This window comes from Musa acuminata, chromosome BXJ1-4 (assembly GCF_036884655.1).
Source record: "Musa acuminata AAA Group cultivar baxijiao chromosome BXJ1-4, Cavendish_Baxijiao_AAA, whole genome shotgun sequence".
In the NCBI taxonomy this organism is placed as follows: domain Eukaryota; kingdom Viridiplantae; phylum Streptophyta; class Magnoliopsida; order Zingiberales; family Musaceae; genus Musa; species Musa acuminata.
The window spans coordinates 39,971,269-39,998,921 of NC_088330.1; the positions used below are offsets into that span (position 1 = coordinate 39,971,269).

General features: G+C 38.2%; 4 protein-coding genes across 8 annotated transcripts; 3 read left to right on the forward strand and 1 right to left on the reverse strand.

The window, feature by feature from the left end:
* Positions 1-7,201: 7,201 nt before the first annotated feature.
* On the reverse strand, positions 7,202-9,266 carry LOC135667976 (heavy metal-associated isoprenylated plant protein 3-like). Its single transcript, XM_065178445.1, has 5 exons — positions 9,120-9,266; positions 8,850-9,021; positions 8,195-8,433; positions 8,029-8,116; positions 7,202-7,847 (listed from the first exon to the last, which is right to left on the reverse strand). Exons 1-5 carry the CDS (start codon positions 9,126-9,128, stop codon positions 7,417-7,419), a joined length of 939 nt encoding a protein of 312 aa, XP_065034517.1. The 5' UTR covers positions 9,129-9,266; the 3' UTR covers positions 7,202-7,416.
* A 2,732-nt stretch (positions 9,267-11,998) lies between these two features.
* Positions 11,999-13,294, forward strand: LOC135672625 (transcription factor RAX2-like). Its single transcript, XM_065181124.1, has 3 exons — positions 11,999-12,185; positions 12,343-12,472; positions 12,596-13,294. Exons 1-3 carry the CDS (start codon positions 12,050-12,052, stop codon positions 13,173-13,175), a joined length of 846 nt encoding a protein of 281 aa, XP_065037196.1. The 5' UTR covers positions 11,999-12,049; the 3' UTR covers positions 13,176-13,294.
* Positions 13,295-13,816: 522 nt separating this feature from the next.
* Positions 13,817-22,229, forward strand: LOC135667992 (protein PTST homolog 3, chloroplastic-like). 5 transcript variants are annotated; one of them, XM_065178446.1, is made up of 12 exons: positions 13,817-14,172; positions 14,236-14,355; positions 15,962-16,104; positions 16,193-16,399; positions 17,698-17,735; positions 17,819-17,869; positions 17,990-18,043; positions 18,697-18,816; positions 19,228-19,352; positions 21,282-21,333; positions 21,762-21,856; positions 21,999-22,229. In XM_065178446.1, the coding sequence occupies exons 1-12, from the start codon at positions 13,964-13,966 to the stop codon at positions 22,024-22,026; spliced, it is 1,242 nt and encodes a 413-aa protein (XP_065034518.1). In that variant the 5' UTR covers positions 13,817-13,963; the 3' UTR covers positions 22,027-22,229. The 5 variants fall into 5 exon arrangements, with proteins under 5 accessions (XP_065034518.1, XP_065034520.1, XP_065034519.1 ...); XM_065178448.1 differs by having other exon boundaries at positions 13,818-14,172; positions 21,762-21,861; XM_065178447.1 differs by having other exon boundaries at positions 13,818-14,172; positions 19,228-19,346.
* Positions 22,230-22,583: 354 nt separating this feature from the next.
* LOC135668048 (lysine-specific histone demethylase 1 homolog 3-like) lies at positions 22,584-27,408 on the forward strand. Its single transcript, XM_065178452.1, has 3 exons — positions 22,584-24,367; positions 25,902-26,761; positions 26,914-27,408. Exons 1-2 carry the CDS (start codon positions 22,657-22,659, stop codon positions 26,633-26,635), a joined length of 2,445 nt encoding a protein of 814 aa, XP_065034524.1. The 5' UTR covers positions 22,584-22,656; the 3' UTR covers positions 26,636-26,761; positions 26,914-27,408.
* Positions 27,409-27,653: the final 245 nt, after the last annotated feature.

Sequence of the window (27,653 nt, forward strand, 5' to 3'; positions counted from 1 at the left end):
ATCGGAATAGAGACATCATCCCATCCCATGTATCAATCATCGTACGTACGTAAATGGATGATGATGATGATGATGATGATGCATCCATGCATGCCAAACGGTGCCCATCATCATGCCATCATATCGGTCTTCGGGTTAAAGCCTCACATCCGAAACCCGCCACTTGGAAGGTCAAATGAAGTGATCCTTGTTTGGTGGTCCCCACGTTGGGACCCGACAACCTGGGCTGCGCAAGAGGATCAGAACATTACGCAGGATCTGTTCGGGATGGGTCAATTATTAGCAGCGTCAACATCATGCCATGGGATGAGATCAAATCTGAAACTTCTCGAAATAAGATTATTCAAATAAAACAAAAGAAATCAATAGGAAAGGTCGATAGAAAGGACAACAGTAGCTCATCATCGCTGACCGAGGACAGAGGAACTGCTTCGGGTTTGGTCAAGATGGAGGTCAAACGTCAACACCACAATGCACATGGATTCCATGTTCTACGTATCAGGTTTCATGTTCATGTTACGGTCGATGATGTTGCTTTAGATGTTAGATCCGATCCGATCCGTCTTTTCCGAATAAAGCATCACTGTTAGAGCAACCTAAAGCTTGCAATTTTAATTGCGTGAAATGAGAAATCCATCTTCGATCCTTTATAGCAAATATAGTGAAGTTAACATTGATCTTACGATGATGTATTAAACTTTAAGATATTCGCTTTGATTAGTATACTATTACATAAATGATAGAATCTCATATTAAATATAGTGATCGATGATCTAATAATGCATAAAGCTTTCATCAACATCAGACATGATTCGTAATAAAATGAAAAATAAATTTAAATTCCTGATGACTAATTTAGGAGATGCCTTGCGGTAGCTAAGATGAACTGTCCAAAGGATAGACTCGAATCCCTATGCATGATTTGGTGAGGAACAATGCACGCATGCGAAGAGATCATTTTTGCATCACTGTAGTCATTAAACAACAACAAGAACAACTACTACGACTTCATGCCATTTGTGGCCTCGCATTCCCATACGTAGACGAGGAAGCAAAAAGGCTTCATGGGATTCCACCACACGGCGTCGATCGAGAAGGCCAGAAGTCGATATGATTGCATGGGAAAGCCATGTGAAACAACTGAGTCGTGACTGCGACTTGTCCTGTTAGGATTCAGCTGAGTCAACCTTCTCTCTCCATCAGCTTTGTTGATGCTTCTACGACTCTTCCGACCCTTATCCTGGAGGAAGCAAGTATGCATGAATGCATGCTTTTGTTGAGGGAAGCAGTGACGACTGTGGTCAGAAACATGCGGTTCTCAGTTGGCGGCTGAACCATACATGTATTGTTTCCCACCAAACGAGGAGGAGACAATATTACCACTGTCGAGTTTTCTTATAGTGATCGAGTGCACAAAGCCCTCATCGACTGCTCATTTATTTGTTTCCCATAAGATTGCTCTTTTATTACCTGAGTGACTGAAAAATATAATCGAAAGATGGGAGAGAGAGAGAGAGGGTATATATTGGTGAAAGAGAAGGTAAAAGGATGATGTGCACACATCATGGTTGGTAGGTACGTAAAGCCGATATCCACTGTACCACCAAGTTACCATCACCATCGCCATCCCATCCAATCCTCAATGCATGATGGAAAGCTAAAGGCACTTTCCTTGTGCACTTTGGACATGACATGGCATGGCAAGCATTAAAATTTGTGAGCACTTGCTTCTCGACACCTTTACAGGAATGAGTGAAGCAACATTACCTCTCTCTCTCTCTCTCTCTCGTGTTAGATGTTAATATTCCCTGTTGATTGATCCACATGATTGCCTTATACAAACTTCTAGGAAGCATCCTCCGCGGAAGGGGAGAATGATTTGTCTCCGCTTTCCAGCTCGGCAATGTCGACTTGGGCAGCCCATCATGTCTCATCTGTCAGCTTAGGGGCCACCACGTGGTGAACTTTCCGCTGACTCGAGCGTAGAGATGATCATCATTTCAAGTGGGATGCATCGTGCATCGATCTTGCCGTAATTTAGGGTTTAGGGGTACTCTTAAAGTACTCCTCCATCTCGATGATTTAATTATATATATATATATATATATATATATATATCATAAATAAACATAAAAATATTTATAAATAATATGATTATTATTTTTGATCCAAGATTGAAACTGGATAAATAGAATCTAATGGACATGCCACATTAACTATCAAGCACTACGATGAAAAATCTATTGGACGTGCCTTATCATTATAGTATTTAAAAAGATATATAATGATTATATAAATTAGGTTTCTCAATAAGTTAATAATAAATTAAATAAGTTCTAATTAAATTTGAATGTTTATGGATGTAAACTAATTTGATCGTCAGAGAAGTCTTGTTGGACAAACCTTCTACGTAATATTTTAGTATGATGCTAATATCTTCGACCCTTCAAATGAAATTAGATAAAAGGCATAACACACACATATATAATTCTAGGCATGGATTTAGATGAATAATAAAATATAAATCAAACGCATGATAATTATTTTTTTTTGTCTTTTGAAGGACATCAATAGACGCTACAAACACATTTATGAAATGTAACGTTCCTTTTGTTTTCTATCATGTGTGTGATAATGATGTTTTGTAACCTTTGCCATGCATCATTCTCGAGTCGAGACTTGAATTTGAAGATTGATTAGATGATTCTCCGGATGGTGCATAGTAATCGACCGTGAGGAGTGGACCAACAACAACTATTCCCTTTCCCTCCTACGATTTGGCATTATTATACCAAATGAAAATAACTTTTTTCTTGGGGGAGAATAAAAGTACACGATAAGACATTGAAACAGTCAATAATGTATGTCTTAGTCAAAGTTGCGTTCTTCAAGCAAACTCTATTATTTGTCTTTTTCATAAGAATTCAACTACAATTCTAATACGTAATGATGAGTCACAATTTATCGTATAAATAAATAAATAAATAAATATATATATATAATCTAAAGATTTTCTCATCACAGAAATCTTTATGCATTAGTTGTTAAATTATGTGTTCTTATCTAATTAAATAAAATATATTTTAAATCTAATTAGATTTTAACGACGGTTATCAATCAATAAAAGGAAAGTTTAATTATAATAAATTTTTTTAGAGATGATGTTGACGAGAGGAACTCTTTTAATTATTTATCTTAGACTCTCTATTCTCGTTTATGATTTTCAGATCTAAGAATAATATTTTGATATATTAAATAAATTTTTTTTTTAGATGACATCGAAAGGTCTGTATCATAAATCTATTCTATTTTTTTTATTTCATTTATGATATTAAAGTTTTTTCATGTAACATTAATATATGAATTTTTTTTATTATGATATAGAGCTAAGAGAAGAAAAAAAATTGCAAATGAAAGAGTTGATACTTCCATCACTCAAGATTAATCAAATCAATCATGCGAGAAATATCGTAATATCGTTTCATAATTTCATTTAGGATGGTTAAAATCTTCTTAATTTTTTATTATTTTCTTTGGTCTTTGAAGAAAAAAAAAAAAACCACTAATTTGATCATCCTTATCCCTACTCAAATGTTACCTTACCCGACAAAAATTGATTTTTCTTTAATTGGAAGGATTTGGCAAGTAAAATAATTTATCATGGATTTGATTCTTTTGAGAGACGGAGTTAGTAGTGTTTCTTTTAATGAATCAGATCATGGAGTAGATGTGGCTCAAACTCATGTTGACATATAAACCAAACCCACAAAGCTCAATCGAGTTTGAGCACATGGCATAGCATGCATGCATGATGAGGTAGTAGGAAGGCATGCGCATATTATTATTCCGGCAATATTAATTGTTGTTGTTTATAAGATGATTGACTGAGTTCTCATTTGTCTTCACTAAGCATTGGATCATCCATCATCCCCACCTCTCTAACATCACTGCATGAAAAGAATCGATGAGAAATAAACATGCAATTATTGGATTTGGCTGTGTTGACATGACGCCAAACTATGGTTGTCGAGAAGATTCAAAGGAATAATTGACCTAAAAGAATATACACAATCGCCCCCCCATCAAACAAAATACAATTTTTTTTAATACGACAATCATAATGTATTACTATTACACAAAATAATTTAATATCAAATAATAATATATTAGATTTATGATGCATATTTTTCAAAACTATCTAGAAAATTATCTGAACGATAAGGACGTCATATCCGAAAATCATAATAATATCAATTTATAAGATGATTTTTTATTTTTTATTTTTTCCTATCCTTAGACTATGATTTAGACATACAGAGATCAAAGAGATTCTATAGTATCATATAATTTAGAGATAGAAAGATAAAAGAGATTCTATAGTATCATGTATATTTACAGGTGATAAATAAATAAAAAATATAAGAGAATTCTTTAAAATTATATCGTAAGGAATTCTATTATTATTAAAATTCTTTTTTATTGATCGGTAATAGAATCCATTTAGTTCTACAAATAAGATCATATAATCTAATAATTTAAATATTTAAAATAAAAAATATTATAAATTAGAAAAATTTGAATCTCGTATCTATTATTATTATTATTATTTTATATTTAACTAAGAATATTTATTAATTATCTTTTTTATTTATGCTTATATCGTATACTTGAGTTTCATTCACAAGTCATGTCAAATCTACATCAACCTTTTCATCGGATTAAGCCTTTTAACATTATTGATCATCTTTAAGATTCTTAAAATTAGTGTAGATGCAAAATGTAAATGGAAAAGGTCAATGATATTATAATTTGTACGGTTGCGAAGATAATATTTTTTAGATACGAATATAAAGTTGAAGACTTTCTTTGTGTGTGATTAGCATATTAAAACCACTACTTCCACAAAGTGGTAGTAATGGAATGTGAGATGATCATCAACAAGGCAGGAGGCCTCTGTGAAAGGTGAATGGGACGTAGCATGAAAAGGAGCAAAAGAAAAAGATAGAGGAAGAAAAGAAGTAAAGGCTAAAGGAAAGGAAAAGGCCGAAAAACAAAAAAACAAAAAAACTTAATGCAAAAGAGATAAAGAATACATCATGTGCTCTGAAACCCTAAAAGAATGACTTCAAAAAGGAGCTCCTCCTTACCATTGTAATGATGGATGGATAGCAAAATTATATTCCACCCTTTTAAGTAACTTTTATTATTGGCGCCATTCACAATGTGAGATGTACATTTGTTGGTTTCCATCCACAAGAGAGAGAGAGAGAGAAGACATGATGAAGGTCAAACTATTCACTTCAGAAGCCTATATTTATTGATGAAGAGTCGAATTCTCGATGCCAAGACTCTCTCTCTCTCTCTTTCCCTCATTGTGTATACATTTAACTTACGGATACAGTTTTTGCTATAATGCTTTATATATATATATATATATATATATATATATATATATATATATATATATATATATATATATATATATATATATATATATCATAATATGAGACTAATTATAGATTATTTACTTTAATTAGTTATCTTTAGTATATTAGTTTTTATATTTTTAAAAATTATATTAAAATCTCTAAACTTATGAAAGTGAAACATTTAATACGATTTCTCCTCGTAGTCAACTATGTTGACAAAAATATCATAATAAGGTTTATCACTGAGTACGCGTTGACTTTACCTCACTTCGATTTACCATTGATCATGTGCAGTATTTTCGTCAACAGAATTAACAATGTAAGGATAAACAAGATTAAATGTTTTACTTTCGTAAGTACATAATCTTAATATAACTCTTGAAAGTATAGAGATTTAATTGCTAAAGATAGTTATTTACATGGGATAATATGTAATTAGTCTCGTAATATGAAATTATAAAAACTATCTTGAAAATTAATATGGTCTATCATGATCATTAGTCTAACTTAATAAAATTGATTCGATTTGATCTATTTTTAAATTATGTTTAAAAAAATAATTTTTTAATGAGAATAAATAAATATTTTAGACACAAGTAACAAACAAATATACCAACTTATCTTTTTGTAAAAGACAACATATGAGATAGATGGATAAATTCTTTGTGATCATATGATCTTTAGAAGAATTTTTTTTATTTTTTTTTTTGAGATATGATAACTCAAAAAACAGGTCAAATCGAATTAATTTAGTTAACTCGATGGGTTAACATCCAAATTTGACCCTATAAAAAAAAAAAAGTGAACTTTTGTCCATGTATTAGAATAAAAAGGAGGATTAAGCAAGTAGGCAATGCTAATATTGGTTAGTAATTTAACCTAATCAAACCTTAGCTGAATTCTTTTGAGTTTTCTTGTTTCTCAAACAGGTAATCATCACACTTATTATATTAGTGGTGGTTAACTATTGTCACTCTCTTTACTTTTGTTTGGTATCATTTACTGTGGAATATTAAGACAGCAAAGCCAGCAGAATCACAAAGTTTGCATTTAAATGATTGGGAACGAAGAGAAGCTTCCATGTGAATCAAAACAAAAAACTTGGCATGTTGTGCCAACAACTCTTTGCATTAATCGCCGACGAAAGCAATATGAATGAATTATGAGATGGATGGAGATATGATCATCATCAGTGATGTTCATCCATTATATGATACAATGATGCAAAACACACCTTTTTTTCTTGTTCATATCATGAATTGGATGCTCATCATCTTCAAAGGATTGAAGTTTATTTTTGTAGCATTTTGTACAACATAACTACAAATCTAAATTTAATGTGTAGATCATATTAAGAGCCCTTAAGATGATAAAATAACCCTAAGACTATAATTCTTTTTTATAAATAAAAAAATTATTTTCATGATTCAAATTTCGATCATACTATAAAGTATATAATATGTTATATCCAGTTAGATTATATTCATAGCATTCATATTACTATAATCATAATATAATCGTATGTACAAGGATAAGATAATTACGATGATTCGATCACAAGATATTAAGCCAGTTAATATTTTAAAAAATATATCGAATGAAATTTTAGAAACTTTAATCATTGTTGGACTTTCAATTTTCTTTTCTTTTATTATGAATAAGGTTCAGATAGTAGAGTGGTTCAAAAACCTCAGAAAAATCTGGAAGGATCACCAAATCCTTGTCACAAGAAAAATAATTGATTTGTAAGGTAGGACATATGCATCACATCATATGAAAATATAAGTCACCTAATTGAAATAATATCAAGAGAACAGCAACATAGGACACCAACACCAACACCAACACACAAATTAAAATTAAAACACTAACAAAATTAGCTTTTAACCCTAATTTTTTTTCTTGCTTATTTACATTTAGCTCGTTTACACACACTAAAGCTGAGCTGCAACTACGGCCGCTACAAGAGGACGAGGTGAGATGACCGTCACATGATGGAGCAGGCATTGGGGTTCTCGTCGCTAAACATCTGCGGCGCGTGGACCATCTCGATGCGGTAACCATACCCCGAGTAAGCGGGGTACGGCGCGTAGTATTCCATCTTGTTCGCTTCCGTCGTCGTCGTCGTCGCCGTCGCCGCCGCCGCCTTTCCGTCATCTTTCTTCTCTTCCCCACCTCCGCCGGCCTTCTCCTTCTTCTCTCCTCCGGTTTCGCCGCCCTTTTCCTTCTTCTCGCCTCCTCCGTCGCCGCCCTTCTCCTTCTCTTTCTTCTCGCCGCCGCCGTCGTCCTTCTTAGGAGGTACGATCTCGACGGCGCGCCTCAGCTTGTCCTTGAGCATGGCCGCCAGGTTCTTCACGTCCATGGTGCCCTTGACCGTGACCAGATCCTTCGCGGCGTCCACCGTCACCTCCTCCACACCTGAGGGCAATTCGGTCAATTCTCAGCATAAAACATTATTTAGACCAACTCGGTGGGCAATCTCTGCCGTCAAATGAGGGCCGCCGCCGTCATCCGACGGTCAGAATAGGGTGGATCACCAACCCACCCGCGAGCGTTAGAATTTGGAGGAACGGATAGAGAGAGCAGCGTCTAATTCTACCTTTAATTTTGTGGATTCGTCGCTTGATTCTTTGAATGCAGCCGTCGCAGTGGAGGCGGATCTTCAGCACGACCGTGGAGACCGCAGGCTGATGGATCTTCGAAGTTAATGCAAGAAAAGTTTGATCGAACTTAATGTTGAGGTGATGGATGGATGGATTGCTTACTGGTTTGGGCTTCTTGTCGTCGGAGGATTTCTTGGCGTCTTTGCCCTTGTCGTCGGCGTCCTTGTTCTTCTTGGCGTCACCGCCGTCGTCCTTGGCCTTCTTGGGAGGGTCCTTGGGGGAGATGAAGTCGACCTTCTTCTTGGTCTTGACCTCCAGAAACTCCTTCAGCTTCCATGGGTCCACCTTGCCCACCACCTTCAGCTTGTTGTGCGCCGCGTCCACGCTGACCCCTTCCACCCCTGCGGCACGCGATCGATGAGGTGATCAATGGTCAGTCCTTGCCCCTCAAAGAGCAAACATGATCGATGCTAAGAACCTGGGAGGAATTCCTTCAGGAATCGAAGTTCAAATCGAATGTTTGACGAACCCAAATTGGTAGATTCTACCGAAAAGAACAAAAAAGAATCGGTTATGCTTCGTAGAAAAGGAAAATTGCGATTACCCTAAATTTTCCTCCACCCTGTTTCCTCATCCAACTTGTGATTCATGCCATCGGGAATTGATGGGCTAAAGTTGGATTAAAAGGCTTCAAAGGTCAAATTTTGGAAAACGAGAACGAAGGTGAACTACACAAACGAGAGGATCGAATCAACGTCAAATCCTAGAACGAAAAAAGAGCGAGCGACAGAGGAGGGGAGGGGAAGAAGGGTAGTACCTTCGAGGCCCTTGACGAGCTTGCGGACCTTGAGGGCGCAGCCCTCGCAGTGCATGTCGAGCTTCACCTCCACGGGCGTCGGTCCCTCCTCCTTCTTCTTCTCCCCTCCTCCTCCCTTTTCCTTCTTCTCATCGTCTCCCTTCTTCTCCCCGTCTCCCTTCTTCTTCTTCTCCTGCCATTAACATCACAAACCAAACCGATTAAGCAACCAAAATCCACACCCAGTAAGCGAGACGCATGAAGCTGATACAAGCAATGGAAGTGCCTCACCTCACCCATTGCGCTTTTCTCCTCTGCTCTCTCTCCCTCCCTCGGGCTCTCACTCTCTGTCAGTCTCTCCTCTTCAGGATGGGAGGAGGCAATAGCTGCGTAGGCTGTTCATATATAGAGGGAGGCGAGGGACATTAGTCAGAGGAAGAAGGTGATATCGGATTCGGATCCAAACCTTCTGTTGATCATGGTGGCTTTGATCTATGTTGCCATGCATGCACCATCACCAACGGGCATGCATGGGAATGGATCATGGATGTGTCATGTCTGGATGTCGGGTTACGTGGATCCAACGAGGAGGGTAGGGTAAGCTGGTACGTGGGCCCGGTAAATTTTGCAGGTCGATGGCCATCGGGTTTTGACGAGACCGGAAGCGTGCGAGAGGGGCCGCGGGCAGCTTCCGGGAAATCCGATGTCGCACGACTCTGGCCACGACTCATGGAACGGGGCATGTTGAGTGGGCGCGCACGTGGACGGAGCCCAAACGTCTTCTCGCCGTCCTTCGTATTCGCCCTGTCGGACTATCGTGACGTGGATCGTGTTGACCAACCGCGACGGAGCGGCACGCTTCGCAACGGACCTTTGCCATTGTGTACGGTTGGTGTGCGATTCCTTGGGAGATCAGCTAAATGTGGGACCCAGTATGAATTACCAATGATGACACTGGTGGGCGAGCGGGGACAACAAAAAGAAACGTAACGGAAGAGTATCTGTTCACGGCGACGTGTCGCCGACGCGAAACGAAGTTTCTCGGCACCTCCCTGCGTTACATACAACAAAAGTATCGGATATCCGAAACGCGTTATAAACTATTGTTATGCTCAAAAGAATATATTTCTGCACCAACGGCAATCAAACTCTTCGATCGACTATAATCAATTACTTGCTACATATTTATGCTTCCGATCAGATCATTGCTCTCATGAGTATCGTGCAAACACACATAGAATCAGCCATCTTTGTTCATCTCTTGGAAACATAGAAGATTAGATGTAATAGTTCTGCAATCCCAATTTGAATTCGATCAATTTATGAACCCATATGAAGATTTATACATGAAATTTCGTGTTTAGTATCACACCTGTACATATTATACATGCGAAGACATCTTTTTATGGGTGTCTAAAGCACTGGTCATGTAAATGGCAGGCTTGTTGTGGGCCTTGAAAGCCCGGCCCATGCAAACTCCTCATACTATTTATTTATTTATTTATTTTGGAGAAGATATGATGACATATACTTTGAGAACAGTTCATTAATCATAAGATGATATCCAAGGGCTGAGATTAAACAAGTTGGTCGATGGCGAGAATTCCAACACGTTTCTTTACATGTCAAATTCATATCCAAATCACGTAGAATTTTAATTAAAGCAGATAGAAGATCTAAGGGCCGCCATATCGATTTTTCTTTCTTTCTTTCTTTCTTTCTTTTCCGTGAGAGAGTGACAGCAATTAAGGCAGCACCCCCAAATGTTTCTTGATATAGTTCAATGAGCGCAAGCTCAAAATTCGCAGTGGAAATAGAGAAAGCAGACGAGAATACATTGTGATCCTCAAAACCAGTGACTTGGTCTACTTGGTTGTCACTGACAGCTCAGGAAATCTGCAGAAAGAAAACCCTTGTGGTATTGCGGAATCATAAATGACTACCGGAATCTTCAACTGCTGCCTCTTCTCCGAATCTTCTGTTTCAAAGTCTCTCTGTGCATCTGTTTCAGATGCACATAGTCAGTATCTGTAGCATCAGGTCTTCCTCATCAAAGACTATTGTGCCTGCAAGAAAAGGAAAGAAATCAAGAACAAGTCCAGTTTCAGTGTTCCCAAAGTTGGTTCTACCAATTTTCTGATTGTTCCTGCTAGAGCTGGAAATCCAGCATTGCTGTTTGACACTATTTCATGGTTGTTGAATCACCAAGAAACAGATTGATTAATTGTGATGAAAGAGAATGTTTGGCACTAGTCTGTTCCTGTGATGGAAAACAACACATGGTCTTGATATCAAAATAAGCAGGACTTTTGATGGGGTGACTGCTGTTCTTAGATTCAGACTGTTTGATGGTGTGATTTGCTCACATCCTGACAAAACAACAGGAAACCAACAGAAAGGCCAGTAAATATATGCAGGTAGATTGCAGGAAAGGGATGGAGAGGGAGTTCCAAAGGCTCAGATTTGCAATGAGACTCCAAAGAGAGATGGCACAAAATGTGCTTTGATGTCTGAAAGTTGCAAGGAACCGCAGCACATGAACAAATCACTGGAAGATGATCATACAGTAGGGTTCTTGAATTCAATTACTTCCATTAGAATAGAAGGATATCTATTGAAAAGATCTGTGATTTCTGATTCCCATACTACATGTCTGGAAGTTAAATGTAAGCACCATCCTTCAAAGTACACAAATGACATAACCTAATGGATTGACTTCAGAATGGTACATAGTTCACATGCACACAAGCAGCTGTGAAGGTTGGGTCTCATCACTCAGCCTAGTTCTTCCTCATCACCTATGGTCTTAACCTACTGTTTGAGCTCGGATGTTATCACACTAACATTGTCATGCTCCCTTCATCAGAAAAGAAACAAAGGAAAAAGAACTCATGACCCAACTTCCATCCATCCTTTCACTTGTTCCTTACACTTCTAGTTAGACTTTTGATCCTTGGAAAGGAAACAGGAAAGACCCAGAGCGAGATGCACACTGGCACAGGGATGGCTTTATCTGAATGATGGTAAGTTTTTGTGGCGCTGAGACTGCAGGATGTTGGAATTGATGGAAACCAGGCGGGCCAGTCTTTGACTTTGTTTCACAACGTCCATATATTTCAGCTCTGTGGTCTCTTGCTTTCTGTGTTCTTCTATATCTCCTCAAAGGCAGTGCCTTGTTCTTAGTGGGGTGAAGCACCAGTTTGCTGCAATCAGGAGTCTCAATGGGGAGGACTCCATGCTGTGAGAAGGCTAATGTGAAAAGAGGCCCTTGGTCACCTGAGGAGGACACCAAACTGAAGGAGTTCATAGAGAAGTATGGGATTGGTGGGAACTGGATTTCTCTCCCTCAGAAAGCTGGTACCGCCCTCGCACTTTCTTTCCCTTTCATCAAGACCATATGATTTGATTTCGAATAGATATCATCTTGCTTAGTTTTGAGAGAGAGAGAGAGAGAGAGACAGAGAGTCTTTGATGTGAGGATGGTGGTGATATTGGCTGTTTGGTGTTATGACAGGCCTGAAGAGATGTGGGAAGAGCTGCAGGCTAAGATGGCTCAACTATTTGAGACCCAACATAAAACATGGCGAGTTCTCGGAAGAAGAAGACAGGATCATATGCAGTCTTTTCACCACCATTGGAAGCAGGTGAGAGACATCCCTCGAAGGGAACAGAAGATCAACGGGTCTTCCTCTTGCTTTAATTACCGCCCTCTTCTTAGAACTGCCGCAGAAGAATTAACTGTTGGCGCTCCTCCTCTGCAACTGCAGGTGGTCAATCATAGCTGCCCAGCTCCCAGGCAGGACGGACAACGACATCAAGAACTACTGGAACACCAAGCTCAAGAAGAAGCTCCTGGGAATCACTAATCCTTCCCAAAGGAAACCTCGTCAGCAGAAGCAGCATCATCAAAATCACCAACAGTACTGCCTCCCATCCCCATCTCCACCATTACAAGGTCGAAGTCACACCACAACCACCACCACCACCACCACCACCGATGGCTTTCCGTTCACCACTGCAACTTCTGGCCTCCTGGAAGTTCCATATGACCAACATCAGATAAAGGAGAGTAGTGCCATGATCACGTTGGGCAGTGACCAGACCTGCAGTTCTTCTGACGGAAGCTGCAGTACTAAGGCTGGCTATGTTGGAGGAGGAGATCATATGGACATTGATGGATATCTTTATGGTGCTACTGAACTGGAGTACAGCTCCGAGGAGATCAACCAGCTTCTGATCTCCATCCTGGGGTGCAGCAATGGTGGCACGAACAGCAACAATCTCTATCTGGATTACCCTACAGCCAATGCAGGAAGAGAAGAACTCGAAGACCCACTGAACTACTGATCAATCCGTGACCATAGAGGAAAAGGTCATGAGAACAACTCCGTGGGTTGGAGAGAGTGAGGCTTGTTAATCTCTCATATGTTGTCTGCACAAATGCTACCTAAACATGCTTTACTTTAGGATTAACGGTGTCAAACTAAGTTTCTTATGTTGCGTTGGTGACTAATTAGTAATTACACGTTTGGTTTTAACATCGTAATTAAAGATATAAATTGAGGGCATGTCGCACAAGTCATCGGAGGAGGATCCTCTCCAAGTATCCTTTGCATAGAAAACTTCCAATTCCATCATCTGAACCGTTCATTCACTTGATTCCTCGCAACAGCGACCTACCGTAGTTACCTTTTCATCCTCTATTGCAAGATTTTACTATCAACTTTACCGTGAGCATATTATATATATATATATATATGTAAATATATATGTATATATATATATACATATATATATTAAGAATTTGAATTTCAAAAATTATATAGGGGAAGACAAAAGAGGAAAAAAAATTATCTTTTCTTAAAAACATAAAAAAAATATTTTCTTTTTTCAGAAAAAAAAATAATAAAAATAAAAAGGGAAAAACTTATCTCCTTAAGTGGGGCCGAGGCATAGAGAGAGAGCGCGCAGATAAAGCCAAAGGCCTTTTCGACCACTCCGCCGAATGCCAAGATCGAGCTCTGTTTCAATGGCGAAGCGGTACGAAACCAAACACCTTCCGCTTTCCACGTGTAGTTCTCGCGTCCGTCCTCTTGGATCGCCGGTCTCCCTCCGCAGATGCTTCGGGATCTCTCATGGCGCTCGCCCCTTGGCCCTCCTCTTTATCGCACCTCGCCGGTGATCGCCGATCCTTCCCTTCCTTCCGACGGTCCCAGGAACTCCGTCTGCTGTGGAGCTCCAATCCGTACCTAGTTCGCAGAAGCCTCGCGCCCTGTTGCTCTGGGGAGGAATTTAGGTACGCTGCGGCTTTCATTGGGTCACTTGGAGATTACAAAGTTCTTTGGTGAGTGATTTAACGTTTTCTTCGCTAGAGATGGGTTCTTGATCGCTGTTTCTGTTGTAGCAGGAGAGGGAGGGCGTTGAAGCGCAAAGAGGAGCTCTGCCATGAACTGCGGGAGTTCATATCGGCGACGGGGCTTGCTGAGAATCGCGTGCCCTCCATGAAGGAGCTCTGCGAAAACGGGAGGTCCGTTAGCTTACGTCTCCCCTTCTACCTTCTTCGTCCTTCTTTCTTAAAAAAAAATTGTTATTTTTTTTCCTTTGTTTGGTTAGTCCTTAAGAATTGCATTATGTGGATTATCAGATGGCGCTTGCTATCATTCTTATGTTTTCTTTGTTATACCTCAACACTTCCTTCAAAAAGTTACGTTTTCTGCATCATTGATCAGAGCCAAGCAAATTTAGAGGGATTAAAATATGAGATTCTGTGCGAATGTGAACCTTATTTGGGTTGTTTCTTTTCGGAAGTTCTGACGGTGGCTTACCTGATAAAAATATTGTGCTTTCTGTTGATATCGTATGAACTTAAAGATGTTTGGAATTTGGATGTCCATCTGTCGTGAATGGTGAACCAATGGTCTGTCTTAGTCCACAAGTAAGAAACATGCACTATCAAGTATGTCCTACATCTTCGTTCTCAAACTGGAAAATGTATCTCTTATTCAGAGACCCAATCAGATTGATGTTCAACTTTTGCTGCTCATTTTTTATAATTGTAGATTGTATTGAGCACAAAATCCGCATAATTTCCAACTCCAAATTTTGTCAAGTTTGGATTTCTCTCTTCCTACAGTAGGTGGAAATAACTCAAGCTTGATTCTATGTCATGCACCAGACACTTGGTTATATTAGCTGAAACTATAATGTGCCCTCCTGAATTTGTGGTCTACAGCATGAATTTGGCATGCCTTGTATAGTCAATGATCTGTTCACTTGTTCAGTTATACACAGTATATGGAAGGGCATGAGAATAATTAACTCAACATAGATTCTATTCACCATTTAGTTTTTACATGCCAAGTTAACAAAATCATGTCAGTTCATTGATTACTTTTATGGAATGGACATCTGCAGAGGTAAGCATGTCTATCTGAAATTCTAGCTAGTGTAGTTTGTAATGCTAAAACCATCATGTTCTTAGATTAAGAAAATAACTTAAATGATATGTATGATTTTGAATCAAAGGATCGCTCTTGGACAGCTGTTGTTGGCGATATCAAGTTTGCATTTATTTCAGTATACCACAGGTGTAATTAGTCCCACCAAACTTCCTAGATGTTTCTTTAGAACTTGTCATTCAATGGTGGACAAGAGAATATACTTTTCAGTGCATTTGTTGACTTAATCAGAACTGTAGTTTATGTCAAAGCAGCAGTTTCTGACAGCTGTAATTGTCAATGTCAAACTTGCACTATTTTAAATGGTTCCCTTGTCCAGTTGATCTCATGAGGACCTGCCACTCAGCAGCTACAAATGACTGCAAAGGTGCATCGTGTTGGTGGTAACCATAGTCAATTTGATAACAATAAAATATAACTTTGTCTTTAGTCTTATAAACACTGCAGTAACCCGAGATTGAACTCCTTCTGGACATGATTTGAAAAGCTTTGTTATTTTCTCGTATTTTTTATGGGTTGGAACCAGTATATATATTTTATATCTAGATTGCTTGTCCTGTGCATGACATGGTGGTACCATGGCTTCCTCTTTTCAATGTTAAGAAGCTTGTAGAAGCAAGGTTTGACTTGAATATATTTCTGGCTAGATAAATGTCTACCTTGCGATTGCCATAGGAAGGACCTCGCAAATATTGTGAGACGGAGAGGATACAAGGTTGTCACAGAACTTCTTTTTAATTCAAATGGAGAGAACCATTCAGATAAAATTTCAGAAGGAAGACAAAGATTTATAGATGCAGAATTATATAAAGCTGCAGGTTTGCAAGTTTTCCAGATTGCATATTGGTTTCTTACTCACTAGTCACTACTACTGCTGATTTTATTCATAGTGCATTGTAACCTTAGGAGGTCAAGAGACGAAGATACATGTGTCTCCTTATTGTACCTTACGGCGAAGCAACCGTTCTATGGAGAGAGACTTGGTTAAATCAAATGGAATGGTATTAACTGATAATCATGTCCAAGTATGTGATAATTCAGAATCTTCAGTGGACTCCTTGCATATAAAGGCAGTAAAGTTTAGACAGACTGGAGAACTGGATACAATGGAAGGTAATTTTGTAATGTAAATTTATCTCTTTTGTTCTTTATGCTCACCTTTTCTGTTGATTATTTCAAGTTGAATATGAATTGTTTCTTTTACAACTTGTTGTCACCAGAAGTCCTGTGAAGGCTATCGTTATGGCTGAAGGTATTAAAAGGAACCTATATACATAACTGTATTGATATGAATTGTTCAATTATCAATTTTGTTTTCTCCTTTTTTATTGTCATCAGGTTAGGCATGCAAACTGATGGAACACTAGCTAAGTATATGATCTTGTATTAATCTACAGGTTTTTTTTTTTTTTTTCTCTTTTATAGATCAACTATCCTGAGAGCCCCAAAGACAAATTTTGTGAATCAGAATGTCCACATCACATACTGTAGTATCAAAATTGTCTTGTACATGAGGCGTAGTACTTTGCTTCCTCATGTGTTGTATTTATCATCCATTTCCTATGAAAATTTTCAACATTGTACTAGCAATTGAAAATCTTGCTCCATGTATGCCTTTTTGTCAGGGAATGGATTAAAATAAAGCTGAAGTCAGAACTGGTCTTACCATGAATAACATTTTTGCTCTGTAATCTTTAATGGAAGCCAATTCTGGTTTCCTTAATCAACTAATTATTTGTGCCCATGGAAGGTTATGACATTTTGTTCAACTATATTTTTCTTTTCTGCCTCTGCGTGATGCATTCCTAGTGACATGTATCAGATACAGTTGTGGCATTTGTATTGCCTTCAAGATCTTGTAGAGATGTCAAGTAATTGGTTATTTTCTATAACTAATTAACCATCAGTTTGAGCATAGAAGGGACTGAGTCTGAATACATGACTCCACATACCATACCTCTTAATGGGCATAAATGCTCAGCAGTTTTGTCTATTAGTTTTTAGTTTTCAGTTTCAATCTTTGTATAATTACTTATTAACTTCACAAGCTTTTTTAACATCTAATGCAGTTTCAGCATTCTTTTTTCCCCTAATTTTTTGTCAAAATGTATGACAAAACCTTTTTCTTTCAGTCTGTTCTTATTCACTGATCAGTGGATATTGATTGAAATACATTGTAAATAAGAAGTTAGTAGTAGATGTGATATTTAAGCTTGGTGTGCTTCATACCTTTTTCTTAAACATAATTTTTTCTAAACTCCAAATTCATATATAAATGAATAATTGTGTTTATCTACTATAATTTAAAATATGAGAAATTAATACTTAGCCACATGCTTTGATTGCTTTAGTGGTATAATTCAGACCTCATGTCAGTCCTCATTTTGTTTATTTACTTAATGATTCCTCAGGTGAAGACTGTGAGTTATATCACGATTTGGCTTCAGAGGTTGTAACCTTTTACATTATTATCTAAATAATCTTGTAATAAGTCTAATCCTTGTTTCAATTGTGTATTGTTTCTGTGTTAAGATTTATGAACATGACAATCAGAATGAAATCAATCGTTTGAAGATCTTGCTGGTAACAATATCATGTCTCATTTTCTTTCTCTGAATTTTTAATTAAATTTGTTTTTAGATTGTAATTTTTAATTGTGAAGTTACCATGTCAAAATGATCACCTTATGCTGGATTGTGTTAGCATCAAAAGAAGATGGAACTTTCCCAACTAAAGCAACAAATTGATGATGAGAAGGTACTAAAGATCTATTATTTTTTCATTAGCTATTTATATATAGAAGCATATCCATAAGAATCATGACAGTATTTTTCTAAGAAGCATTCAAATATAAATTCTTTTATTCGTACAGAATTTTCACATTCATGATATTTATTACTTTAAAATGTGAGCCTAGGATATTTGTTGATGTGAATTATGGATTCTTTTAGATATGTCAAAACTTGCTTTAGTAGCTTTCAGAAAAGCTACTTTTCGATTCCTTATGTGATAGAAACGACTAAAATCATGTAACCAAATGATTTATTTTCTCTAAGAAGCATTATACATCTTTAGAAGACACAAAAGTGATTCTATTTAGAAATTTTTAAAATTAAATTTCTGTACCAATATGTCCACTCCTGTCATCTTACATGTTACTGTTATACACTATGAATATCATGATATTTTTAATAATTTGTTAAAAGTAGAATGATGGCTAATTTTTAAAGCTGAATTAGTTTTGTTATTTCAAGCTACTTTTCTGATTGTATGTAATATAAATTTAACTGTTTCCTCAAAGATCTATTCTAGTTCAATATCATTATTGTACTTGGCAGGGGTTTTCAAAATTTCAGTGATGAATGAACATATGCTGAAAGAAACTGTAATCATTCTCTTTCTTGCCTCAGCTTGCATTAAGTAGTCTTCACGCTAGGGCCACAGTTGAGCTTGGTGATATAAAAAGAATCGTAGCAGAGAAAGATGCAGAACTCCATGCTGCCGAGGGGAACTTAAATGGACTAAAAGAGGTATGCATTCTCCTTTTAATCTTGTGTCTTCATTGTGTGCCCTTGTTTGTCCCATATGTATCATTAATACATAATGTAAACAACCAGAATATCATCTTAGTGAACCTGGTTTGCTTTTAAACATGCAAGAAATCTTGAATGCTTGGAATAATAAAGCATTTAGATTTACAAGTGCAACTTCGTATTCATGAAAGTCAGAAATGAATTACATCAAAGAAGATGGAAATCTAATTCCAAAAAGCATTCACTTCTTACCAAATATTACATTGATTCTCTGTGGTGAATCAGCAGTATCCTGTGCATGCTATTAATTCTTTTTTCTTTTAACTTAGGATTTTCATTAACATATAAGCAATTTGCTTACTTAGAATGCATTAGATTTGGCATTGAAGCATGGTCTTGTTGACACAGGTTCGTATCGACTACTGGGCAAACGGTCAAATCATAGAAGTTGCTGGTAGTTTTAATGGTTGGCAGCATAGAGTCAGAATGGATCACCATCCTTCATCTAAACACATAAATCCACCTGGGTACAGGTTTAGTCAGCATTTATTATACCCTCTTCCTATACCATTTGAGACCTGTTGTAATCTCTGATGAGTGTTAAGCTTACATAGTTTCATATACCATGGTCCAAGGTTCGTTGTACCATAGCATATCACTCGGTACGGGTGATATATATCGGTCCGACAGGAGATTGGTATGGGTGGTACATCAGTATACTCTCATGTACCATGTGTCGATACGCTCAGTATGGCTCGGTACAACTCGATACATACCATACCAACAATTGATCGGTACATCGGTACGGACTGATAAGGCGAACCATGGCATGGTCAATCTCATATTTTTTTGATATGATATTGTCATGTGATGCTTTTAACCTCGTTATCACCAAGACTCAGGATATGTTCTTCTATTTTTATATAACAATTTTGATTGTGGTTTTAGGGCATTATCTCAGGTGGGCAGGGTGGGAGGCCTGTGTTGACATTTTTACAATGAATTGGATAGGTAGTCTGTGGAAATGGAGTGGGCAGGCACCTATAGGGGGATCTCATGGTTGTCTGATCTATGTATTGGCTCTGCAAAGTGGGTTAAATTGGTTTGGACACCAATAATTCAATAAATCATCTAATGTGATAAACAAAGTCTCTAGTCTCCACTATGGACCTTACAGGTTTATTCCGGTAATATAAATGGAGAATAGAGATGACTTGTTTCATGGCTACCAATAGGAGCCACTGCCATGGTGGGCAACAATTAGTGATCAGCCAACAAAATGGACATTTACATCATCCGGTGCTGTTTGGCATGGCAATAGCAATAGTGACCATTTCCAATTGCTATACACATCAGCAAGTTCTTGGGACTGACCAGTGCCTGTATCCAGGAGCCAGTGGCCTGCTCTAAATGCTTGGCCAGGTGTTGGTTGCTATTTAGCTGCTGCATATAGATTAAATGTTTGTTTAGCAACCCTAATCCTTCTGATTGATGTTAAAAGCACTTGGTTTTGTGCCCCTTTTCAATTAAATTTATAATAATGAATAGTAAGCAAAATTATCTATTTGATTTGCTCCTATTAAATCAGGTCAGTTTTAATTATGACACAATCAACTACCCAGTCAATATAGAAGTTGCAATATTTTTCTAAATTGTTGCATTCCATATTATTTTTTTTACAGTTGCCTATAGCTTAGTGATTGTGACTTATGGTTTTGTTGTTGTTGTTGTTATCATCTATAGCTTAATGTCAATTTTATTTTGTTTTTTTCTTTGTGATTTTTGTTCTCTAAAGGCTAAAACATGAAAAACAATGTGTCAAACATGTTTGGTATTTTTTTCTATATTTTATTTTGTAAGAAATTATTTAAGAGTGTAAAATGTTTGGGTTAAAAAATTATAGGGAAAATATTAGAAATGGCGCTAGACCCATTATGGTTGGACTTGAGAATTTGAGACTCCCAGTCCTCTTCTTTGATGGACAAACCCGTGATTATAAAAAAATCATGAAAAAATTAAAGACAAAAACAAAAAAGATAATATTGTTTTCTTGATTGTCTATATACACATAAATGAAAATGATGCCAGGTGTGTTCTCAGTTAATAGAAAACATTCCTGAAATTATTCTATACATATAACTCAGGTAAAGTTCTGGGTCACTGTATGTATTTTAAGATCTTTGAAGAAGATGAGGTTTCAGCATTTTAACATTTCATTATAAAAGAAATGTATTAATAGACTATAAGCAGTTTGTTTTTAAATGATGCAGTTATAAATGATAAAAAATTCTGACCTACCAATTAGGGATGTGTAAAATGTAGCCTTAGAAGAGCGCAAATTTTAATTGTCATCAGTGACACTTTTGGACTCTGCTGCAGAACAACTTTTACTTACTCTAATAATGCTCACTTTTGCCTACTGGAACACTGTTAGTCATTTTATCTGATGATGTACTGTGCAGGAAGCCAATGCTCTGGTCAACAGTGTTGTGGCTCTATCCTGGAGTTTATGAGGTATGCAAAGTTGCAAAACTGGCATTTCATATATTTCAAAGTGATATCCCATTGCATAGAGCAGTTTTAGTCCGATCTTTCATTCTAATTGTAGGCCTTTCCACTGTTCTTCCAACAATGAAATAGTTTAGTGTTTGAACTTTGAAGTAGGTTATTTGTAGAGTGTTACGTCTTGCTATCACTACAATGTTCTAAGGTAGGAAACAACCTACTAAAGCTTTTTTGTTAGTTGCTCTGTTGTATATTTGATTTTAGCTTTGGGTGTCATGATAGCAATGTCTTAACCTCAGTCATAATGAGATGCTTGGTGTTAGAATCTGATCTCACATGTTACATTAACGAGCGCAAGTTTAAAAGATTAATCTAATTCTCTTTCCTCAGAGGGTTAAACAAGCTTAATCACTTCATTCTTAATTTGTTACCCTCAGATAAAATTCATTGTTGATGGCGAGTGGAGAATCGACTCTCAATGGGAGATTATCACCAGCGGAGGCATAACCAATAATGTTCTGAGAGTAGACAAGTGAGGTGACCCAAAATTTTGCAACTATATGTTTTTTTATTCCATTAGTCATATTCTATGAGTGTATTCAGGAAAAATATCTATTTCCATCTCATCCAATTTTGTACAGCTTACTGATTCCATATTCTTTTCATGAATACAGGCTAAAAGCTCAAAAGAAGCCGATCTAGGAAAAGAATTCAGAGACCCAACCTATTGTAGAGGAAGTGGATTGATAGGGTTTCAGAAAATGCATTGAACTTTCTGTTGGTATATGTTGTATAAATGAAATCATCTTAAGAAGTTTCCTGTTTGACATGAACAGCTTATGTGGTACTCTGTGAATACCAGTTATGTGAGCCAATGCCAGGTATTTCATATGTTTTTAGACCCATATATGAAGCAAGAATAATGATTGGTTGGATTATCTAAGTACATGTTCAAAAATATGTTACTTTGTTTACAAGCAGAAACAACATCTGATCATTGCAAGAGTTGAGATCATCCTATGGTCTTATATCAAAATTTATTTCGAAGAAAAAATGTTGGGAGCCCAAATCATAGCTAATGGAATAGTTTGATCAAAGCTTCTTTGTTCTATTTGATCAATAATTAGAGTTTTCGTTCCAAAACGCACTCGAATTGCTTCTGCATCCTTCCTAATTGGTTAATTAAGGTTAATACTAATTGATTAATTAAGATTAATCCCGTCCAAATCCAATTATTTAATCATATAGATCGAGTAAGAGGTCGTGTCGCGTTCGCCGAATACCGTCACCCGCTGGTTCAAGAGCAGGAGAAGAAGCCGATCCAAGTAAAAGATGTCCGACCAAAACCCTCTCCCTCCTCCTCCTCCCCCTTTCACCATCGGTCCTCCGTTTTCCGCCCCTTTGGTCCCTCAGAACCCTAACCCTAACCTTCATCCTAACTTTTACCTAAACCCCAGCCCGAACTTCCACCTCCAAGTCCCCTTCCAGACCAAGCGCAAGCGCACCGGCGTCCGCCGCCGCGCGGCCGCCCCTCCCTCGTCCGTCGCGCTTCCTCCGCACCTTCCCTCCCTCGCGCCCCCGCCTCCGGCCCCCTCCAACCCCCTCCCCGACCCAGGCCCCCAGAACCCTGATCCTGACATCTCCGAGGAGATCATCGTCATCAACAAGGAGGCCACCACCGAAGCCCTCACCGCCCTCACCGCCGGCTTCCCGGCTGACTCCCTCACCGAGGAGGAGATCGAGGCCGGCGTCGTCTCCTCCATCGGCGGCATCGAGCAGGTCAACTACATCCTCATCCGCAACCACATCCTCTCCAGATGGAGGGAGAACGTCTCCAATTGGCTCACCAAGGAGGCCTTCGTCTCGGTGATCCCGCCGCATTACGAGCCCCTTCTAAATTCGGCCTACAACTTCCTGGTCTCGCACGGGTACGTGAACTTTGGAGTTGCGCCAGCGATCAAGGAGAGGATCCCCGCGGAGCCAACCAAGGCGAATGTGGTTATTGTGGGCGCTGGCCTCGCGGGACTGGCTGCAGCAAGGCAGTTGATGTCATTCGGGTTCAAAGTTGTGGTTTTGGAAGGAAGAAAGAGGTGTGGAGGCAGAGTGTATACGAAGAGGATGGAGGGGGCTAACAAGTTTGCAGCAGCTGATTTGGGCGGGAGTGTGTTGACGGGCACCCTGGGGAACCCACTTGGTATCATCGCCAAACAGTTGGGTTCAACGCTTCATAAGGTCAGAGATAAGTGCCCCTTGTACAGGCCAGATGGGAAGCCGGTGGATCCTGACTTGGATACTAAGGTGGAAAATGCATTCAACAAGCTTCTGGATAAGGCCAGCCGACTGAGGCTGTGTATGGGAGAGGTTGCGATGGATGTCTCGCTCGGGGCTGCACTGGAGACTTTTAGGCAGGTGTATGGTGATGCTGTGACTGAAGAGGAGATGAATCTATTTAATTGGCACTTGGCAAATCTGGAGTATGCTAATGCTGGTTTACTGTCGAAGCTCTCGCTTGCCTTTTGGGATCAGGATGATCCATATGACATGGGCGGCGATCATTGTTTCTTGCCGGGTGGGAATGGGAGGTTGGTTCAGGCTTTATCTGAGAATGTTCCTATTATCTATGAGAAGACAGTCCATGCAATCCGGTATGGTGGTGACGGAGTGCAAGTAATCTCAGGCTCACAGGTTTATGAGGGGGACATGGCACTGTGTACAGTTCCCCTTGGTGTCTTGAAGAATGGGAGTATAAAGTTTGTACCAGAGCTACCTCAGAGAAAGCTTGATGGGATTAAGCGGTTGGGTTTTGGCTTGTTGAATAAGGTTGCTATGTTGTTCCCTCATGTCTTTTGGAACATGGATATTGATACCTTTGGGCATCTGTCCGATAATCCAAGTCATCGAGGGGAGTTCTTTTTGTTCTATAGTTATGCAACGGTAGCTGGTGGACCCCTTTTGATTGCATTGGTTGCAGGGGAAGCAGCACATAACTTTGAAACGATGCCTCCCACAGATGCTGTGACACTAGTTCTTCAGATTCTAAGAGGTAATTTAGTATGTGTCTACCATTAGATTGTTTGCTCTCAGTGTTTGTGAAACCATAGCTATTGTTTCTGTTCTATAGATAACGGTAAAACTTCTCATTTCCTAACTTTGTTTTGTTGAAGTTCACTTTTGCATAATGTGCAGTGAATTTCCTTTCCAGCTTGGGGATCAGAGTCTGAGATGTAACTGATCATCTCATATTGCCAAGTTCTAACTTTGTGGTGGATATCATTGTTCATATAAGTGCTGCTGAATTTTTACTGAATTTTTCTGTATATTATTATTTTTAACATGGTACATTTCCTAGTTAACATCTGTTAGAATTGTTCTGAACAAATCATAGTTAAAAAACTTACATGCTTGTAAATTACTAGCATCTTCTTTTGTAAATTCCTAGCATCATAGTTAAGATGACTTGCTGATGTTTCAACATGTTGAATTCGTAGGGTCACAAAGCCAAAGTCATTTAAGGTGAATACTTGTCTTTTCTGCTTATCCTGATGATTTGTTACTAATCTTGCTTCAGTATGGTCTGTTGTTGATGCCACTCTTGCCCTCTTGGAGATATTCCTCTAGGACTTTGTGCTTGAAATGCATCACACCCTTTATGCTAGGTTCTTATCTCTAGAACTATGTTTTGAACATGTTGTATATTTATTTTTCTGAACATATAACTAAAGAAGTTTGGTCTCATCTTTGGTGCATCTTTATTAAATCTGGATAGCCATATATTGGTCGCAAGCTAAAGGACAAATAAACTAATGAGTATTAATGATGCAGCCACGTTTGTAAAACGAAATATTTTGTTTAAATGAAAGAGTATGAGATAAGCGAATGATTTTACATAGAAAATGTTTCCATTTGTTGTAAAAATATGAAAAGATTGTAGAGGCTCTGCAATGGAAAATTATTTGAATGTCCATCCATAATTCCTTTATCTCTCAGTGTTGTGTGTGCTGCCATGATTCTTTCAGTAATGACATTATTTGGTCCAGTGCTGCAGTTCCAATGAGAGAACAATCTTGAGCTTTTGTCGGCATTTACTGCCTATAGGATCAGATGACATTGCATATTCTGATAAATTCATCTTAAATGCACATTGTTGCTCAGCAGTGCTTAGGTTTAGCATTCATCTGTTCTTAATAACTCCCCCTTACCTTCTACAGTTAGGTTTTCTTAATAACTTAGTGCCATAGGAAATAAAATGCCGTGAAAGCTTCAGCCATAGTTCAGAAAAATGAGAAAACTTAGTTCATCATGTTATTGTTAGTATCAAAATGAGAACTTCTTTGGAATATAACCTAACTATATTTACCTGTAGTCACATCCAAGCAGCTTGTTTGCATGTACTTCATGCTTGAGATTCTTAGTTATCTTGCATAAGCATTGACTATGGACTTCTGTTGATGAGGCATAAGCAATCAACCATCTTATGGACTTCTGTTGATGAGACATCTTGGACTCAATGAATTAAAGTTATACTCTTTTGGCCATATTACGCAATTTATAATCTTTTTATGGGTTTTTATAAACAGGTATCTTTGAGCCACAAGGAATTGAAGTTCCAGATCCTCTCCAAAGTGTCTGCACTAGATGGGGTACTGACTCCTTCAGTTTGGGTTCTTATTCACATGTTGCCGTTGGGGCATCCGGGGATGACTATGATATCCTAGCAGAAAGTGTCGGAGATGGGCGGCTTTTCTTTGCTGGAGAGGCTACAACAAGGCGCTACCCTGCTACTATGCATGGAGCTTTCATTAGTGGTCTAAGAGAGGCTGCTAATATGGCCCACCATGCTAATGCACGGGCTTTACAAATAAAAGTGGAAAGAAGCCCCTCTAAGAACACTCAGGCTTGTGCTGCCCTTCTAGCAGATTTATTTAGGGAACCTGACTTGGAATTTGGAAGTTTTTCTGTTATTTTTGGCCGGAAAACATCTGATCCAAAGTCTCCAGCAATTATTCGAGTGTCATTGGGTGGTCCACGAAAGAAGAATACCAATGAGGTCTCAAAGGCAGATCAACAGCATTCAAACAAGTTGTTGTTTCAGCAGCTTCAATCCCATTACAATCAGCAACAACAGCTTCATGTTTACACATTGTTATCTCGACAACAAGCTCTAGATTTGAGAGAGGTGAGAGGAGGGGATGATATGAGGTTGTTTTACCTAACTGAAAAACTTGGTGTAAAGTTGGTTGGTAGAAGAGGGCTGGGACCTGCTGCTGATTCTGCTATTGCTTCCATTAAGGCTGAGAGAGGCAACCGATGAGCCAAATTGATTTATTTAGATTTAATGATCCATTGATGTAAAGAACAATGATTGATGTTATGTTTGAATGGGTTTGTGGAATAGTCACCATTGCATGGAGTAAGCTGGTTTTTGCATCTTGACCTGGTAAGTATAGTTTACCTTGATTCTTTCATAAACTGGTTTCTCAAGCAATAACAAGGACAAGAACAATTTACTTATTCGTTCATCTTTTTAATTCTTTTTATCACGTTTATAATTCTTCTTATGCATCGATGTACATTTGCTTGAGTGTGCAGCTACCGATACAGGACGACGGCACCAATGGGAAATCGTAGTTCGGTTGGTTTAAAGCTATTTCATAAGATTGAGGCCGTGGACCAACTCCTGGACAGGATTTGCATATAGCTGAGGCTTGCTAAATATTATTGCAACATTTGTTGCCTTTGTTCCATGTTACCTGCTATGCTTTTGTTCGATTTCCTGAAAGTCTCAAAATCTGAGCCACTTGTTCCTTTCTATACTGAAATCAACTTGGGAAAGATTACTTTTATGTACAATTATTTTTCTGGTTTTGGTTGCCAAGTATATATACCTCAAAAAGGCAGAGCTGAGTAAATCAACATGTCATTCAAGGGTTTTAAGGGGTAGAACGAGTTCTGTTGAATGATTTGTTATTTATTCATATTGATGTAACCCCTCTTTGATTTCATTTTCAGAAGCACTGTCTCTCCTTGTAATGAGAACAAATAGATGTACCAAATTGTTCTCCAATCAGTCACTGTGATGTCTCACTCCCATTTGTCATCTGAATTCTGACTAGGTAGCAAGGCATGTTCTCTTGCGCTTAAATCATGTCATCTCCTGCTGCTAATGTGTATCATCTGTTTTCTCATGGACTGATTCTCTATGTTGTCTATTGATGAAGACCAAAGGACAGCAAATCATTATAATCATCAATAGAAGGCTACATAGAACCAGAAAAAATTCAAGCATTTCCTATAGTTTCAAATTCCTTTCTTCTCTCATCTATGATAAT